This window comes from Bubalus bubalis, chromosome 13, assembly GCF_019923935.1.
Source record: "Bubalus bubalis isolate 160015118507 breed Murrah chromosome 13, NDDB_SH_1, whole genome shotgun sequence".
Classification (NCBI taxonomy): domain Eukaryota; kingdom Metazoa; phylum Chordata; class Mammalia; order Artiodactyla; family Bovidae; genus Bubalus; species Bubalus bubalis.
This window is the reverse complement of record NC_059169.1, coordinates 61619945-61639776: the sequence shown is the minus strand read 5'-3', so window position 1 is coordinate 61639776 and position 19832 is coordinate 61619945. Positions and strand designations below refer to the sequence as shown.

Sequence of the window (19832 nt, the reverse complement as noted above, 5' to 3'; positions counted from 1 at the left end):
TACTTGATATCAAAGGGTATTTACCACAAATGTATGAAACAAAAATGGTTTAGGAAATGCACTATAACAAACAAAACTCCAACAATATTTAACGGTTATAAAAACTGATAAAGGTAATGGGTCTGAGCAAAAAGCTACATGTTCTAGAAGATTACAAGTATCCACAGACGACATAAAGAGATTCCTTCCAAATGAGCTCCCTATTTTTATTTACAGATAAGGGAATTTAACCTGATAACAAGTCTTACAAACCAAAAAGGTTACTGACTAGTTGAGGGACAGTGTGAATGATGAAGAGCTATAATCCTCTCATCTAGTTATTAGTCTAGAGGTGATGATAGGATAGCTATTTACTGCCTTGCCACCTAGAAAGACAGGTTATCAAAGGTTATTACAAGTAAGTCATCATTCTCTCCTCTGGATACAAAGAACCGAGCTGTGTGTCACCTAATACACAGCAGTTCCTCTTTCTTGATAGATGGTGCCTACTAAATCAGTCTCTGGACAAAGGTGGTATCAGCAAGCTGATTCTATTCATTCATTAACTCCATCATTCCTTCCCACATCTTTTGAACTAATAGTGTCTTTTTATATTTTAATGTGACTACTAGAACATTTAAAATATGTGGCTTGTATTATAATCTCCGTTGAAGGGCTCTATAAAATTTTTTTTTTTAAAGAAATGCTTCTGAGGCATTAGTAGATTCTAATTACTATCTGTGGAAGTCAAAAAATAAAATGAAAAATGACCTTAAATGAATCTGAAAGTCCATCCTTCCAAACTAAGGCAAAATGAACGGGGCATAAGTGCAGGGCCCCCCACCTCCATTTCCTCCCCACCCCACTGCCAGTTCAAAGGAAGAAACCAGGGGCAACACGGGGGGAAAGCAAATATAACAGAAATTAGCCCAGAGACCTTGGGAGCCACGCTTACCACTAATGCCCCTGCAGAGCTGACCCCAAAAAGTACTAAGGGATGCAGGACTTCCAGGAGAATGGTCTCTCTCTCTCTCTCTCCCTGTCTCTGTCTCTCTCTCTATAAATATATATATATATATATATATATATATATATATATATATGTTTTAAAACACATGTAAAGTAGTGAAAACCCAGAATTTATCAACATAAAGCATTAATGAAAAATGTAAGGCCCAGAGAAGCCGGTTAAGAAATGAGGATTCTTCACCCCATTGGACTAGAAAGGCTTTCTAGCCCCTCCCACTGCCCCCCCTCACCCCCCGCCACCCCCGTTTCCAGCCTCATCTGGGAGGTGCCCTCTCTTCTTTGCTGCCCATGGGGAACCACCAATCTCCCACTGAGGACCAAAGGGTCTCAAAGCTAGCCTGATGCTCACCTGATAACTTTGTTGAGCGGTGCTGAGGTATCATTTCCCTTTGGTTCTTTGGCCTCTCTTTCAGTGTCTGAAATTCCCTCTCAGATCAACCGTAGGGACTAGCCTGGGGCACCCTCTCCACCCTTACCTTATTCCAGCCTCGAAGTTCACTCTTCCTGTTTTCAGATCCCTTTCTTCACCACTCAGATCATATTCTATGTGGTTTAAGTAACTCAAAAGAAAAACACTTAAGAAATTTATCTAGTCATTTGATCATGTAAGAAGACAAAGTTGCAAGTAGATTTATTACAAGACTTTATCAAGGGACAAGATTACTTCTCTCTACACTGAAGGAAATTAAATATTGTATCAGGAAAATTATTTTTAAACAACATCCATTATTTCACAGTAATTAACAATAAGAAACTGGTCTAACAAATAGGAATGATTAAATAAATTGTGATAAATTCACATAGTGGAGTTACTCCATAACTATTAAAAATCATGCTTTTGAAGACTAATGACAAAGGAAATGCACACAATGAAAATAAAGACATAACTATTTACAATAAGATCTGACTATACAAAATATCATACATACACCATGTTAATAGTGACTACCTCAAGATGGTGAAATTACACATAATATTTTTTCTGTACATATAGTTTCTGTGATTTTAAATTTTTTACAATGAGCATATATTACTATTATAATCAGAAAAATATACACATAAAATAAACTATTATTCCCTAGTTTGTGATTTTTATGGTAAGCCCGATTTTTAAAAGAGTACCACCAAAAAGCTTATCTTTCATGGAAAAAAGTCATACCACCTCTAAAGATGATATATAATACAGTACAGTTTTTTAAAATTCACTAGAACCCTGTGTCAGCAAAATTAGTTATACAGATATGATATTGGTTTATCTTGCTTGATATCATTTTGGCTTATCTATAAAATCATCCTCAACTCCAGTGTAATAGACTTCCCTGTTTGAAAATCAGCAAGATTTATTTAAGGGGCATTAAAGGATAAGACCCGATTAGCCCTTTCTAAAAAATCAGTAGCCAGTTGCAGTATAAAAGTTCAAAGCAAAACTCATGTAAAGCTAGCCCCACAGAAGTAGCAGCAAAAAATATAAAATGGACCTCAGCAATTATAGAAACAAACCTTCCAGTGTTATTAGACCAAATGCTTTTGAACCTATTAAGAATTTTCAAAACTCAATTCAAAGAAATTATGGCACATTCTAAAGAAGAGAAAGTGGAGTCACTTCTCATAAAATGAGTTATTGTTTCATTCTTATCCTTTCAGAAAAGGTCACCTCATTCATTCCAAGGTCTTCTCTAAATAAAAGAGTTTATAATCAAATTAATCGCAGTGTTGCTCATAACAAGGACTTTTTCCTCCTTTCTGTCCCCTCCAGCCACTGCGCTATAATGCATTTCACAGTCGGTTTATGCTTTCTTAAGGGCCCAATATTGCATAATTCATGCTTATTTTTCTGCACACATTTAGTAAAAGTCCCCTATGTGCAGGCCCTCGATAGTGACACAAATCCCTCAAGAACTTGGGGCTTGAAGAGTGTCTCAAAATACAAAGAAATATATTTTATACTTATATAAGATACAGAATTCTGTAATTCGCTCTGCTAAGCACATCATTAAAAAGATATATAAATTAATACTAACAGTATTTGATAGAAACCTTGCTTTTAAAAGGAACGTTCTAACCTAGGGCCCTTTGTCATCTGTTCTATATTCTGCCATCTTCTTTTTCAAGGGAAACTTGGTTCCACAGAGACCATTAGGCATATCATGGCAGTTCAGAATGGCTATTCAGGACTTAACATTTGATTCCAATACTTGCAATTATGATTTCAAGGCAAACATTACACACTGGAATGGGCACAGATAAAAAGATTCTTCATCTTAATTTATATAGAAATGTTACAAGATGGTCTCCATTCTTCATGCTTTGTTATAGAATGTGTACAGAAATGATGGCCCTTATCAACCTTTTTTAACATACCTCCCCTGGAAATAGAACAAATTCAGGCACTATTCACATTACTCAATATTTTACAATCACGCTCATTTCAAAACCTATCACATGTCATGAAAAGGTTTTCTAGAAGTCAGATATATAAAATCTACTTCACAACACTGAGAAGTGCAAATGTTAACAGCTGATGTGTGTGTATAATTATTTCAAATAAGAAAAATATCAAGACTATTTGTAACCTCTTCTGCCTTTCTTAGAGTAGTAAAAAATCAGAGAAAGAGAAATAACAAAGGCAAAAAGTAGAAAAGCTATGAAAGCCAGTAAAGACTTTCGGGTATGAAAAAAGCTGCACTCTGTACACAGGGTGAATTCTTCTGGACAAAATCTTCCCCGAGTTTCAGGACCTGGAAAGCCATTGTTGTCTATAATTTTCCTGTAATGTTTCATTGACGGTTTGGGCTCAAACTGATTTGCCGCGTAACGATAGAGGCCAAACTTCGGAGCTGTGCGATCGTTAAATGAATAAGCAAAGTATCCACAAAGATTGATACCATCCAATATATAGGCTAGAAAAACGAAAGGACAGGGGAAAAGTTATTAAAATATTTTGCCCACAACATTTTGCCTTTACTGAGCCCTGGTGCATCAGAGAAACTGTCAATACCATTTCAAACTACTTCTGATTAAATTAGATTTCATCAGTAAAGCTCCTTTTATCCGAAGACAAAGTGGCAACCATCAAGACAAATACTTAGGTACATATAACATAGTAGGTTTTACATACTTTAATGATGTACTTGGGTTCAATCTTTAAGTACGTCAAGTAGGCAAGACTGCTATGAAGCCATCTAACATGGAGAAGAGATGGTCAGGGCTCTGAGCAGCCTAGAATAGTTTCGAGTTATTTTTTCATCTTCCACTTTTAGTCAAACTCCTCTTTCCTTGGGGAAACTAGCTAACACTTGGACTTTTTCAGTGTTGTCAAGGAATGGATAGCACTTGCTCTGTGGGTGACAGAGTTTATATGTTTATATGTTTGAGAGTTTCTATGTATCAGGTTCTCAGTTGGCATAACCCCCAAGAGACCTCTGTACTGAGTGCTCCTTACCTTTCAGAGCTTCGTTCACATAAGTCTGCATGTAGTACACCCTCAGATTGTCCTGGGCTGCGTGCGGATCATCATCGATGCCGTTGGATATTATATACATGGGGAGGTCTCCGTATTTGGCCTTCAGCCAGTTCAGTACCTTGCGTAACCCCCAGGGCACCACGGCCACCTGACTGGGGGAGTTGAGCCAGGTGATGTCGGTCATTTCTTGCACGGCCAGGTAATCGTTGTATTTTATGGGATCTTCTTTCTCCCAGTCTACAAGGATGGTGGTGTAATGGCTCAACGCCAAAAAGTCAAAGGAACCCCGGATTAGCTTTTTTTCCTCGTCAGTGAAATAAGGGAGCAGGAAATTGTTTCTCTGGTTCAGCCAGTCTCTCATCACGCGTGGATAATCGCCGGAGCCGAAAATGGGCTCGGCCAGCCAACCGATGTCAAATTCCAGAACTCGCTCGGCCACCTCACGGTCCTCCGGGGAGAAAGGGCAGGCGGGTTCTATCCAGTCAGCCTGCAGGGCGATGGATATTTTTCCTTTCTGAGAGCGCCTGAACCGCTCATCGTACGTGCGCCAGGCCAGCGCGTGCGCCTTCAGGAGGTTGTGCCCCGCGCTGTAGGTCATGTTCCGCGTGGACGGCTCGTGCATCGTGATCCAGAACTTGACGTGGCGGCCGAGGTCTTGAAAGCACAGGCTGGCATACTCGGCAAAGGCCAGGGCGGTGTGGGGGTTCTCCCAGGCGCCGTGCCGAGCCAGGGGGGCCGGCAGTCCCTGGTGCGGGGCGGCCGGGCGCCACAGCGCCACCACCGGGGTGATGTTGGCACGCACCAGCTCGCTGGCCACACAGCGGTAGAACCCCAGGACCGTGCGGTTGACCTGGGACCGGTTCCCCAGCGGCAGGATCAGCGCCCAGTCCAGCGAGAAGTGGAAATGAGTCACGTGCATTTCCTGGAGTAAGGTGATCTGGGGTCGGATGGCGGCGAAGTCCACGCAGTAGGATTTCCTCGTCTTGGTCAGAACCCCATCCACCTTGATGAGCCTCTTACTGCGGTGGACATCCCACAGGTAGACGTTGGGGTCAATGAATTGAGACAGGGTGGTGTCCACCTGGCGGGAGGAGAGGAACCGTTAGCCTCGCTTGGACAGTCCTGAAAAGTCGTTCGATGCGGTTCTGGTTCTGTCAACAAACCAGCCAGCACGGTGGGCAAAAATACTGTAAAAACCTTCTTAGCTGAATTTTTAAACTGTTTTTCATAAATAGTTAAGTTCCTGGGAAAGAAAATATTCCACTTTGTTCGGTGCACATTTGTTTCACCCACAGCTCTCTGTAAGTCTGGAACTGTTACTTTAAGAAATCTGAATTTTGGAGGTCACTTCAGATGACAAACATTAATAATCCTCACACATCTCTGGTCTGTGTTAAGCAAGCAGAGTATTTTGGACATTTTTCTTTTAGAATAAAAAATCGCCAATGATATGAGACTTTCAAATTTAAAAAAAAAAAAACAGACAAAAAATGATAAAGCTTAAAACCTGAGTGAGAGTAAGAAAATGAAATGATACTTAAAATTAAATTGTGTTTCTTAAAATCACATTCTAAATGGAGGTTTGCTAAAGGTCAAGGACATGGGAAGTATGCAAAACTATTGCCTTTTATTGGCATTAGTGTCTATAACAGAACTTAGCAAATTCACTCTGACTGATGGTAGAAAAAGAGAATGTGGAAATGGTACTGTCATCCACGTATAATGGGATATTTTAACATAGCTTTTAAAAATTTCTAAATTATTTTTCTGTGATGATCATGAGAACAATGGTTCTCTATCTCTGATCTGTAAGACTACAAAATGAAAATAAGTATTTAGGAAACCTGGACAAACTACAAAGTCAAAATCACAAAATCCTCCCTCCACTTGCAAACAAAAATTTAAGTTTATCCCAAGGTGTGTGTGTGTGTGAAAGTCGCTCAGTCGTGTCTGCATCTTTGCGATCCCATGGACTATACAGTCCATGGAATTCTCCAGGCCAGAACACTGGAATGGGTAGCCTTTCCCTTCTCCAGGGGATCTTCCCAACCCAGGGATCGAACCCAGGTCTATTGCATTGCAGGTGGATTCTTTACCAGCTGAGCCACAAGGGAAGCCCAAGAATACTGGAGTGGGTAGCCTACTCCTTCTCCAGGGGATCTTCCCAACCCAGGAATTGAACCAGGGTCTCCTGCATTGCAGGTGGACTCTTTACCGACTGAGCTATCAGGGAAGCTCTTACTCCCAAGGACCTACCACCTAAGCCAGTTTTCTCCTCAGAAATAAGCCTGTCAGAGTTGGTTCCTGAGTTTTGACCCTCTATATAAAAGCAAAGGTCAAACTTTGGTTTTGAATCTCGAGCAGAGGTTTCCTTGCACTTTTCAGGCCTGTTGCAAATAAGCTTCTGTTTCTCTAGAGGGGTCAGTGCTGTGCTTATAAAGGAAAGTAATAAAATACAGCGTGTCAGAGGGAAATTGCTTTTTCTGGAGAATTGTCCTGTGTAGATCACCCACGCATACACTTCCTCTAATTTGTGGGAATGCTGTCAGAAGTATTTTTCCACTGTGATGCACCCACAAATCATGTTTCCTCAACTTCGCAAGAAAAATATTTGCATGCTCTTTGGAAGTAAAACCATTCATAGCTTGAAGGAATTCTTTGGATTATTTTTATAGAGCTCTGAGTTGACAAAATTCGTAACTTTTCTACCATAACTGTCAAAAACAACAGCTCTTATTCAGTCCATCCGAAAACAAACATGAGAGACAAAGGTGTAATTTCTGAGCAAAAAGTCTATTTCTTAAAAATACAGGTCATTTATAAATGGGTGTTTAGGCAAAATTCTATAGAATCTCCATTAATTTGTTTGACTTATTTATTAATAAAAAAATAATTAAGTCGAACCTTTCAGAAGGGTATGATGTTATGTGTTTAGTATATTATGGAAGAAATGTCTCCCTAATAGTAGCCAATGCTAAAAGAAAAAAACTCTCCGTCCCCAGTACATAGCAGATTCTGTATTTACTATGAACATTAGTGGTTATGGAAAAACAAACCTCTCAGCTGGGAAATTAGGTCCAAGGACGATGACAATCCATGTGAATAAGCCTAAGATCAGACTTCAGACAGGTGTGTCATCTCAGACAAGTGAGATATAATTTAAAATTTTTTTCAGGTGAAATGCATGCATCATTCATACTGGGAATTTTTGAAATACTAGCCAGAAGTGAAAAGATAAATTTCAGTGGTTTAAAATTCAATTTTCATGACTCTAATATAATGCATTAAAAGTATAGAGATCCGCTTGTAAATTAAAACATACCCATATGCTTATCAGAACTTCCCTAACAAAAAACTCATTTTTGTTCTGTCAGTTAGGAAGTTAGCTTAGAAAGCACACTGCCAAAACAGTACAAAGCTCAAGGTGAAAAGCAGAAAGAATAAAATAGCAACTGCAGCCTTTTTCCAGTAGAGAGCTTCTGGAGGAGTTCACGGTCATGGTGGTTTGTGTCTGGCTGGGTCAGCAAAGGAGACGACTGCGCGGCTCTGCGAGGTGGAGGTAGCCATGACCCTGAGCGGTGCAACCTGAGAGCAAAGCCCCACGGCTGATGAGTGGCACTGGATCAAAGTCTAAACAACTGCTTCTAGGAAGCAGAAAAAGGAATTCTCTCCCCATCTCCCTTCCTCTTTGCTGCCATACTTGTTGCTCCTGATCAGTGTTCTTCTCTCTGGAGGAAACAGGATGTATTCTTAAAATGTTCTCACCACTGACCAGTTCCCAAGACAAACACAATCCCTGGATGGGAAACAGAGCAGAAGTAAAAGAGACCTCCCCACATCATCCCCACTGCTCCCTGAGTTCACACCATTTGCACAGAAACACTGGCAGAACCTTCTCTTCCTTCACAAAGGATGAAGCTGGGAATTACCAGCCCTGGCTGGGCTGCTGTTGGAAATGGGACAGAGCACAAGCCCTCAGTGACTATGGTGGCCCAGGACCCAGCAGGAAGCAGGGCTCAGCAGAAGGTCGAGAGGCAGAACAGGGTTCAGGGACCAACCAGGATGGACTGCGGGATAGCCTTCCTCCTCTCTCCACCACTAGCACCTCTTCTGTCCCTTCAGATCCTACTTGAACCCCACCATGGAGCCTACTTGCAGGAGAGAAGTTAGAATGGGGAGTTTCTAAATAGCAGTGGGTTGAGGGAGACAGAGCAGACAGAGGAAAACCCCAAAGGAAGAACTCAGGTAGAGCTCAGAGGACAAGCTACTGGGCTCAGATATTCTTGAGAACATAGCGTTCTTGGCTGCCTTTGAAATGTAAGGAAGGGGGACTTCCCTGGCCATCCAGTGGTTAAGACTTTGCCTTCCAATGCAAGGGGTGGAGCTCGATATCTGGTCAGGGAGTTAAGATACCACATGTCTCATGGCCAAAAAAGCCAAAACATAAAACAGAAGCAATACTGTAACAAATTCAATGAAGACTTTTAAAATGCTTCATATTTTTTAAATCTTTAAAAAAATCATAAGGAAGGGATTACTATGGTTGGATGGCACCATCAACTCAAAGGAAATGAGTTTGAGCAAACTCTGAGAGATAGTGAGGGACAGGGAAGCTTGGCATGCTGCAATCCATGGGGTTACAGAGTCGGACATGATTGAGCTACTGAACAACAACAAAGGAAGGGATTAAAGTCGAGACTGTCCTTAAAACTAACTGGAGGTCTGAATAAGATGTAAGCATAATATGACTCAGCGGAAAAAAAAGTATTAAGGATCGTGTTGATTTATTTCCTAATGAATCAAAGATTTCAACTAGATATTTACCAGGAAACAGCAACTCGTTTCAACTAGAAGGCCTTTCCCCAGATCCAAGCACTCTCTTCAAATACCTCTTCTGAACCAAAAGGTAATAGAATACGATGCCCCAAAATACGACTGTAGAAGTCAAGGCACGCCACCCCTAAAATGCCCCTTCAGGATATTATTTTGAGCTTCAGGCACTTGAAAAAATAGCAAATGCAAGTGAAGGGCTTTCTTTGAATTCCCCTTATCTGCTAGAGATGAATCCTCCAAAAGAAACTCAAAAGGATTGTCATAAATCTCCTTGTGGGAGTTTTGCCAATGAGGGAAGCCTGACTGTTAACACAGAAGAGGGCATTCGAAGTCAACGTCACATTCAGGCAAACTTTGTCACAAGCTATCAGAGCTCCCATCTCTTCTTTTAAGGGCCTATTCATCTTTCCTAAATATCACTTACTTCTCCCCTTTTCCTATTAAGATGATATTTAAGCCTGAAATTTTAAGCCAGTTTGGCGAGTTACTCATTCTTCTCAGGGTATCTCCCATACATAAATGAGGTATACATACTAATAAACTTCTGTTTTTCTCATGCGAATCTATCTCTTACTACAGGGGTCTAAGTTAAACACTCAGAAGGGTACAGGGGAAGTTATTTTTCCTCCCCTGCAGAACCAACAAATTGGCTAGAAACACCCAACGTGCTATAAACACTCTGTTCGTCTGTGGACACCAAACTTTGTTTCTATCTTGGTCTCTGTTTTCACACACAGACTCTGTTCAGCAACACCTCCATCCCCTACCACCCTGCTCACTTGCCACCATGCTCTGTTCACACTCATACTATTTGTGACCCATCATTTCCCCTCAATAGACTCCTCTGAAAGCAGGAATCATATCTTCCTCATCTCACTGTGTACTCCCCTCAACTGAGCCCTCTTCCCTCCCACAATTAACAAGATATACACGAAGCTTCCAAAAAGTGCTCACCAAAGTATTTAATCAAACCCTAGAAACAGATTCCTTTGAAGCTGAAAAAATGAAGAATGATATTGAGGGCTAACTGTATAGAGGATGCTCAATAAATATTTGGTTGACCATTTTGAAGAACTTCCTTACCATTTCAATTTGAAAACTGCTGTTAGAAATGGCATTCCGATCAGTGCATCACTGAGCAAGGGCTCTCATTCGGGGGTATTTCCACAATCTTGGGGGTTCCACAGGTATGCCTCAGGAGGGCTCTGCCTAATGTCCCTGCCTCCTTCTCAGCAGCTCCAGTGAGATCTCAGATAGTGTGGAGTTCTGTATTACATCTTGTTTATGGAAGAACTCAACAACTACTTTAAAAGGGATTGAAAACCACGGTATTAAAGAGAGTATTTTATCTTTTACTGTCTTATCAGATCTTAAAGATGGATATATTTTAAATCTGTTCCCTTTCGAAGCTGATTTAAAGTGCAAGATGAAGCCAGGAAGATTTTTGGAGAGAAGTGTGCAGCATTCCAAATGATGCCTTTCGTGCACTCGCTAAGGAACCATGTTTGGCCTGAGGAATGGACCACGTGCCATGACAACCTAATAAGGAAGCACTACTTACTAGAGATAGGGCTTGGTGAGACTGCGGATTGGTTTTGTCAGCTGACTTACTTGAATGCAGTTGTCAACAACTCCCCAAGCAAAGTCACAGGGAAATGTCCCTTCTAGGGGTTGGTTTTCAGGTAAAGGAGGGAAGCCATTGTTCTCTATCAGCTTTTGGTAGAACAAGGCTGAAGACTTCGGCAACAACTTCTTGTCCTGGCTTAGAAAGTCGACGTAGAAGAGTCCTCGTCTGATGCTGTAGCCCCGGTGCCACTCGAAGCCATCCATGAGTGACCAGGCCGTGTACCCAATGACATCCACCCCGTCCAACCTGATGGCTGCAAAGGAAAGAGGACAAGAGCATCATGACCCTGTGATGGGCACTCGCCACATGATTCAAGAGCATTTGAGGATTTTACTATTTCAGGAAATAAATTAAGTATAATGTTTATTGTTTGGTAAACTGATGACCTTTCTCATTGATGAAAGGCTCTGATAGAACCTAGTGCATGTATGCTCACTCATGTTCAACTCTTTGCAACCCGCATGGACTGTAGTCTGCCAGGCTTCTCTGTCCATGGGATTTCCCAGGCAAGAATACTAGCGTGGGTTGCTATTTCCTACTCCAGGGGATCTTCCCAACCCAGGGATCAAACACATGTCTCCTGCATTGGCAGACAGATTCTTTACCACTGTGCCACCTGGGAAGCCAGTAGAACCTAGAGAACTCTGCAAATAAATGTCCTCACAAATAGGCTTATCTCCAAAAATTTTTATTTGGATTTCCCTTGTTTCTAATGGGTGCTCTTTGGGCCAAGGTGTCTTGTTCTACTTTTCTATCCTAAGTACCTACCTCTGTGCTTGATGGTGTAAATGAATTAAGTCTTTAAAGATACGGACTACTTACTCTTTGCCAGAAAATATTGATATCCCTTTTTTAAAAAAAAAACAAATACGAAGTGTTTTGTATTCAGTACAAGCAATCTAAGCTGGAAAAATGTATACAAGGATCTAAATATCTTGGGATTTATTTAATCTTTAATATAATGTAAAAATCTGGAGCAGTAACTCTGAAAGTCAAGTAATTTTAAACATTATAACCTTTATAATTACATAAACATTATAACATTTCTCATTTATGAAACGAACTTAAAAAATTAAGTTCCTCAAGCCCCCAGATGAGAAAGGTGCTATATAAATGCATTCCTACTATTGCCAAAATGAATTTCTACATTCTGATTAAAAACTATAAATTCACAGTTTATTAAGATCATCTTAAGGATTGTTTTTCCAGTGGATTTTGACAGGAAATTAGGATTTTATCTTCAACCCTACCTTTTAAGGTTTCCATTACGAATTTTTTGAGGTAATACATATATTTGGCATCATCTCTCTTGGTGGTCCCTGAAACAAACCAGCCATTCTCCACAATAAAGATTTGAGGGTGGTTATACTCAAGGTCAATCCAGGAAAGGAGTTGCCTCAGGCTGGGAGATTCCAGTTGGCGGAATTTCATCTGAGGGTCCAACAGTTGAAAACTCAAGGTTGGGCCAAAGGAAAGAGCAAAAAAGTCGGCTGTTCCCTTGATGAACTTTTTCTCAGATTCAGTAAAATCAGGCAGAAGAGATGAAAGGTTATTCTTCATGCTCTCAGGATAGTCTCCATCAATAAATATGGGTTTGGCAAACCAGCCCAGGACAAAGTCAAGAGATTTTTGACATTCTTTGATGCTGTGCTCAGTCATTCTTCGAGGACTGATCCAGTGGGAGCTTAGGGCAATGGACACCTGGCCTCCCTGAGTGGGGCGGAAAGAAGTATTGTAGAGATGCCAGATTTTGGCATGAGCCTATAAAGAGAAAAACCATGGTGAATTTATCTGATTGTGAGCAGAAAAACAACACATATTTGAAACTCCAGTTCTAGTTCTGTTTCTCATCAAGTCTAACTAATGACTAATCCCTCAATGCAAAAGTTCCCTGAAACCAATAAATAATTCCAGAGGTAAGTCAGGTCGCAGAGAGCTGCTACCATAACTGGAATCATTGTCATTGTTTTTTAGCAGCCCATGGAAAAATATGAATTTCTAGTGTTGAATGTATTGTTATTATTCATACTTTGAAAAGTTAATGGAATAAGAACTTGTAATATCTTACTACTTAACTGACTTTGGATTATGTACTTTTTTAATTAATAGGTTTCATGAAAAGAACCAATTCCACATCTGTGATTACACCAGGAATTTCTAAATAGGATTATATTTTCTTTTATCCTAAGAGACAGGGAGTTTTCAAGTTGACACAAGTTGTTGGAGTCAATTTAATATTTTGTATTCATCTCTCATAACAAAATTCTAACACGTGTTCTCACAATCTTTGTTCTTCTCTTTAAGAAGAATCAGTGCACTAAATTAAAGAACCAACTCCAATATCTAACCTTGGCCCACTCTCCAGAACTCTGGAACACTGCTGACTTATTGCCAACCCTCACAGAGTGCAAGACACAAGCCAAAAGCAAAAAACACTTAAATGCAGCTTCAAGGAAATCAGATGTCCACAGTCAGCACTCAGCTGGGAGTTTCCTACAGCAATGAAATGGGCTTGGCCTCCATAAGATCAGCTGTAGACTCCCATAAGACCTTGCTGACTTCTGATATCTTATTTTCATTTGTTTCCCTTATATTTACAAAGAATAGTGGTTTTTTTTCTTCCTTAAGTTTCTCTTACTTTTGAATTCCTGATTTACTCCGCCTGTTTGTATCTAAATACAAGAGCTATTTATCAGCCTTTTGCTCTCCTAACATATTCTCTTAGGAAACTCCATCCTAATTCTGTTTGATTCATATTCTCCCAATGATCTTGCCAATTTTCATCCCACTCCCTGGTCCTGAAGAAGCTCTTGCACTCATATGCCAAATATCCTCTTCCTTGCCCTTAATATTTTTCTCTTTGTTCATTTCAGTGCAAGTATCCAAGAATGGCCTCATCCTCATTCTTATGGGTTCAGCCAAACATTTCAATGGAATAAAATAATGCATTCTTTCATTTTTATTTTCTTAGTAAATACCTGCTATTCTTCATTTCATGAAATATATTTTATTTATGACCTGAGGTAGTTATCTATATGCTAAGAAGAAAAAAGAGAATAAAATATTGATCAGAAGAATAATGGCCTTTGCCCATGTGATTCAAGGAACTAGGATTTGATTGTACTATGCTGCTGGATTTGTGAGGTGCCCCACCCTTCTCTGTCTTCCTCACCTCTATCAACCTATCTTACCCTTCCCAGCTGACAAGAAATCTCATCAGTGAAGAGTTAAACAGAACAGAAAGGGAGAAATTCAGGCTACAGTAGGCAGAATGTTAGACTAGAGGACTTTCCTAATTTGGCTGGTTTGAAGCCTACAGAAAGTCATGACCTAAACCTAACAGACATACCTCCACAGAACAAATGCTGTGATGGGGAAAGTCAGAAGCCCAGGGAGAAGTGTGAGTAGCCAAGAATTCCCAATCTGGGTCCGTTTAGCAGGTAGCTGAGTCAGAGCCATACAGTAGAATATCTACAATCACACAGCACTCTTCTAACCTTGAGTGCTTTGACATGGCTTAGAGGAGGTTTAGCAAGGAAACAAATGACCTTGGCTATAGAAAAGTGCATATGTGGTATTTGATGGCAGATAAAATTCCTGTGCCATCACTTTCTGCGTGTGCTTTTGACCATATACCTTAACTTGAGTAGGTAAGACTAACTTTTATGTGTCTCTCACAGGCTATGCATGCATGATAAGTCGCTTCAGTTGTGTCCAACTCTGTGTGACCCAATGGACAGCAGCCCACCAGGCTCCTCTGTTCACAGGATTCTCTAGGCAAGAATACTGGAGTGGGTTGCCATTTCCTTCTCCACTAATAGGCTATACTACTACTACTACTACTAAGTCACTTCAGTAGTGTCCGACTCTGTGCGATCCCATAGACGGCAGCCCAACAGGCTCCCCCGGCCCTGGGATTCTCCAGGCAAGAACACTGGAGTGGGTTGCCATTTCCTTCTCCAATGCATGAAAGTGAAAAGTGAAAGTGAAGTCGCTCAGTCATATCCAACTCTTAGCGACCCCGTGGACTACAGCCCACCAGGCTCCTCCGTCCATGGGATTTTCCAGGCAAAAGTACTGGAGCGGGGTGCCATTGCCTTCTCCACTAATAGGCTATAATGAGGATTAAATGAAATACTTCATGTAAAACACCTAACAGAGTTTCCATACGGTAGGGTCTCCATGAATGCTTATTCCTTCTCTCCCTAAAGGATCAACAGAACAAAAAGAAAAACACAGCAGGCAAAGGAAATTCCACCTGCTAAGGAATTCGGCCCATGGCAGTGACATGATATGACCTGGAGTCTGCATTAGAAGACTCTTAGGTTGGGCTCCCAAATCCTCTTCCCATTACCAGTGTGAGCCTCAGGTATTTCTTTTTTTTAATTAATTAATTTATTTATTTTAATTGGAGGCTAATTACTTTACAATATTGTAGTGGTTTTTGCTATACATTGACATGAATCAGCCATGGGTGTACATATGGCCCCCATCCTGAACCCCTCTCACCTCCCTCCGCATCCCATCCCTCAGGGTTGTCCCAGCGCCCTAGCCCTGAGTGCCCTGTCTCATGCTTCTTTGTACAAATGGGAATAGCATCTGTTCTCCTACAGGAACGTGGCAAGGATTAAATTATATGAAACAGTCCAAAGTGTTTTTCTAGTGGTCAATTATTTTAGAAAAATGTAGTATAAATTTGTAGCATTGGAAAGTGTGATGATTAGTTTTATGTGTTGATTGACTGGGCTAAGGGACCCAACCAGATTGCTGGTAAAATACGTGTCAAGAGTTTAACTAAGCTCCTCATGGTGTTCTGCCTTGGCATCCCTTTTGTTGAACCTTGTGTCCTGCAGGAACCTTGTGCCCACTAGCCCCATCAAGGTAGCACATGCCCTGGATAACAGCCCACAATCACAAATTACTATGAGTTCCCAATATGACTTCCGCACCAGCCCTTGTGATCAACAGTTCTCCCCTGCCTCCCACCATCTACATGCCATATGCACCCCTTAGGTGAGACTCCCCTGGTGCTTACCAAAAGCCCGCTTTTGGTTTGAATTGACCCATCTGGCCCAGGAACCCCAAAGCACTCACACATGGACCCTCTTAAAGGCATGTGTCCTGGGTCCTGTCTCTCTCTCTCTTTCTCTGTCATCCTGTGTGGTCCCTCAAGGAGTCCACGTACTTCCTCCAGGACCTGTCAGTGACAGACTTCTCTATTTCAATTTCTCTTTTGATCTATTATTAAACCAAGGCTCAGCTTAGGCACCCTGTGTTCCACTTAACAAATGTTAAGTTCTGTTTAGGTCATGGGTTCATCTCAATAAAGATGCCTGGTTGGCAGCTGGGTAAATAAGTCTGAAGTTGGAGAAAACATGGATGGTATTAATCACTCAAATGTACCTCAGAGGTAATACTTAATGGGTCACTTTTTAAAATCATTCTTTAAATTTTTAAAAAATTGAAATGGAATAATTCTTAAAGGATTAATTTAATCCTACAAACAATCTTAATTAAATGGACTGAGACCAATGATGAAATAACTGAAATACAGGCCATAAAGAGAAAATCGTTCAGTTCAGTACAGTTCAGTTGCTCAGTCGTGTCTGACTCTTTGCAACCCCATGGACTGCAGCAGGCCAGGCCTCCCTGTCCATCACCAACTCCCAGAGTTTACTCAAACTCATGTCCATTGAGTCGGTGATGCCATCCAACGATCTCATCCTCTGTCGTCCCCTTCTCCTGGCTTCAATCTTTCCCAGCATCAGGGTCTTTTCAAATGAGTCAGTTCTTTGCATCAGGTGGCCAAAGTAAATCATTCTGATGGCTAATTTGTGTCCACTACCTACCCAGGAAGAGCCCTCAAGAGGTTGTTTTGGTTCTAAAATAAAGGTGCATGCTTCTGAGAAAGGTCAAAGGAGCAGACAGATTTCAGAGAGCACTGGAGATTTTTTCCCCCATTTGGCATCCTCTGACCACTAAGAACAGTATCACAATTACATATCTAAGGACTTTTTCTTCAAAGTCATAGCTACCCTGCACGGTTACACAAGTACACCATCTAGCCTAATATTCCTGATTGTAGACCAAATTATTACTCTTACTTCTATCAGCACAGCCTCATGGATTGTAAAGTGAAGTTCATTAAGATAGAATTTCAAGCAGCCTCCCCCCAAAATAACCATTTAATAGTGCATATAAATCATTTCTGGAAAATAGCCATCTATAGCTTTTATCCCCCCAAATAACCAGTAGTTCTGTGTGCAGTTTGTCAAAAGTTTCCTGGAACCTGCTTCTATCACCCAGGCCGTAACCTGTGCCCAGCGCCTCAGGGTGTCACCCTCCCTGACACCTTGTCACACAAATCATGGATATAGGAAGCATCTGAGCTTGCTTGACTTCATTTTGTACTTCTTAGGCCATTCCCTTCTCCCAGGGATCTCCCTGACCCAGGGATCAAACCTGGGTCTCCCACATTGCAGACAGAGTCTTTACCATCTGAGCCACTTGAGAAGCCCTCTTAGGCACTTAAACAAGTAAAATTTCTAGCTCAATCACCAAATCATACAGCCTCCCACAAATTAACACTTTCCTATCAACAGGTACCTCATCACTCCCCAACTTGGTTCTTTGGTTACAGTCAGGTCAATTTCTCATCACCCTTCATCCAGGCCTGTACCTAACTTGGATGACAATCTGTCAATCCTGAAACAACATTCTACTTTTTCCTCTATTATCTATATCCCTCTCTGCCTTCTGTTTGACTTGCCTCTTCCAAGAAGCAGTCCCTCATTAATCCTGATCACTCTTACTGCTGGGCTTCCCTGGTGGCTCAGTGGTAATGTATCGCCTGCCAATGCAGGAGACGTGAGTTCAATCCCTGAGTCAGGAAGATTCCCCAGAGAAGGAAATGGTAACCCACGCCAGTATTCTTACCTGGGAAATTCCATGGACAGAGGAGCCTGGCAGCTACAGTCCACAAGAAAGCAAGAGTTGGATACAACTTAGCAACTAAACCACCATCACCACTGCCACTCTTACTGCTGTTTTCCCCAGTTATTACTTCTTTGATGGTAATGGTGCTTTGCAAGATCGATCTGCAAAGTCTTCGGAGCTCAGTTCTGTGACTCGTCCCAGCATCTTTCTAATAAAGTTCCTTTGCCTCTTTAACCTAGTTTTAGTTGGGCTTAGTCATTTGCAAATATAGAAGTCCTTAATATACATGTAACCAAATGAGATTCTATAAGAACCCACTCAAAGGCATGCTTTTATATCTAGAAAAGATAGAGATCAAAGTAGATTTTTTAAAACCATGATGTAGTTTTGGAGTTTTGTTACTTATGATCATTTTGTCTGGATTTTTCCAAAGTAGGTTACAGAAAAGGCCTTATTCATTTGTTTTACTTCAAATGAAGTTAAAAATTATTTCATAACTCACTCTGGGAAAATATGTCAATAAATCAGAGATTAGGTTTCTTGCCTCATTAATTTATCTGTACAGAACCAATCAACATCAGTTAAATCATTCTATTTAATACTAAATCACGCTGCTACCAAAATCCTTCTAAATCACTTATGCTAGGTTGTTAACAAAATATCCGGCTTATGACCAGAATCTGTCTGGTCCATTAATCACAGCATTATCAGAGACACAGAGGAGTTCCAGTTCCTGGTGTTTGCATCTGTTTTTTCTAACAGCAACAAAATGAGAGCTGAGAAAGGAATAGGTAGGGGAGAGATTAGGCTAGATGAGAAAAAGCGACAAGAAGATCAAGGACTCAGATAAGGGATATATTTACAAGATCAGCAAAAGCATCAGAAGTTCCATCAGTCAACCAGGCTCTTTTCAATAAACATCTATCACTCTAATCACCGAAGTAATCCTATAATACCCTCATGAAACAGCTACTCTCTGATTTCAACAAAGTTGAGAAAAGTGGGGTTTTTTCCGTAACAGTCACCTTTACTTTCTAAATGTTTACCTCTGTCTTCCTCTAATTCTCCTGCTTTGACGTATCAACGGCAGATGCCAACCAACTGACTCTCTCAGACTAAGATCATTTCTCAGCTCCCAGGCTCGTTTCTAGCTCTTTGCTTTGGAAATAACTCATTTTTATTGCAGGAGAGAACATTTTTCACCTGAAGAAAAAGTGACACGTGGATGTGTCATGAGGGCTTCTATACTGTGAGACGGGATAAGATTACAGAAATAGGAAATATTTAGCCAATAATGAAAGTAATCTGCCTGCCCCCTTTCCCCTCTTTTTCCCATCTGCCTTACGTGGCAGCAGTTTCTACATGGTTTTAAGACAAAGTTTTTCATACCACAGATTCCAGTTGTGAAATCAAGTTCTGTGTAGCCACAACAATTTTCAAAATGGAAATAAAATAGAACTGATTTGAAAACATGAGGGGACTTCCCTGGTGGTCCAGTGGCTAAGACTCTGAACTCCCAATGCAGGGGACCTGGGTTTGATCGCTAGATCCCAAGTGCCACAGCTAAGAGTTCGAATGCCGCTATTAAAGATCCTAGATGCTGCAGTGAAAGATCCCACAGGCCTCAACAAAGATCGAAAATTCCACGTGCTACAACTAAGACTCAGCGCAGCCAAAATAAACAAATATTTAAAAAAAGAAAAAGAGCGCACCACATGTGATAAGGCTAAGTATTGCTTTGTGAAACTTCTCTGTTGTGCACGTGTCAACATGTGAAATGCCTTCTTATTGTTGGGGGCCAAGGTCAAAAGAGTTTGAAAGTCACTGATCTACATTAAGGAATATTTTCCTTCTGCAAGTATTTATGAAGCATCTACTATTTGGCAACCCACTCCAATATTCTTGCCTGGGAAATCCCAAGGACAGAGGAGCCTAGCAGGCTACAGTCCATGAGTTGGACACCAG

General features: G+C 40.9%; 1 protein-coding gene across 1 annotated transcript in view; it reads right to left on the bottom strand.

The window, feature by feature from the left end:
• Window positions 1-1604: 1604 nt before the first annotated feature.
• The window catches only part of KL (klotho), a 38177-nt gene continuing 19949 nt past the window's right edge, over window positions 1605-19832 (bottom strand). The window contains exons 2-5 of the mRNA XM_025262905.3: window positions 12182-12692; window positions 10916-11184; window positions 4451-5552; window positions 1605-3908 (exon numbers count right to left, since the gene is read on the bottom strand). Coding sequence (XP_025118690.3) covers window positions 3571-3908; window positions 4451-5552; window positions 10916-11184; window positions 12182-12692 — 2220 coding nt within the window. The 3' untranslated portion in view covers window positions 1605-3570. The remainder of the gene's footprint in view (window positions 3909-4450; window positions 5553-10915; window positions 11185-12181; window positions 12693-19832) is intronic.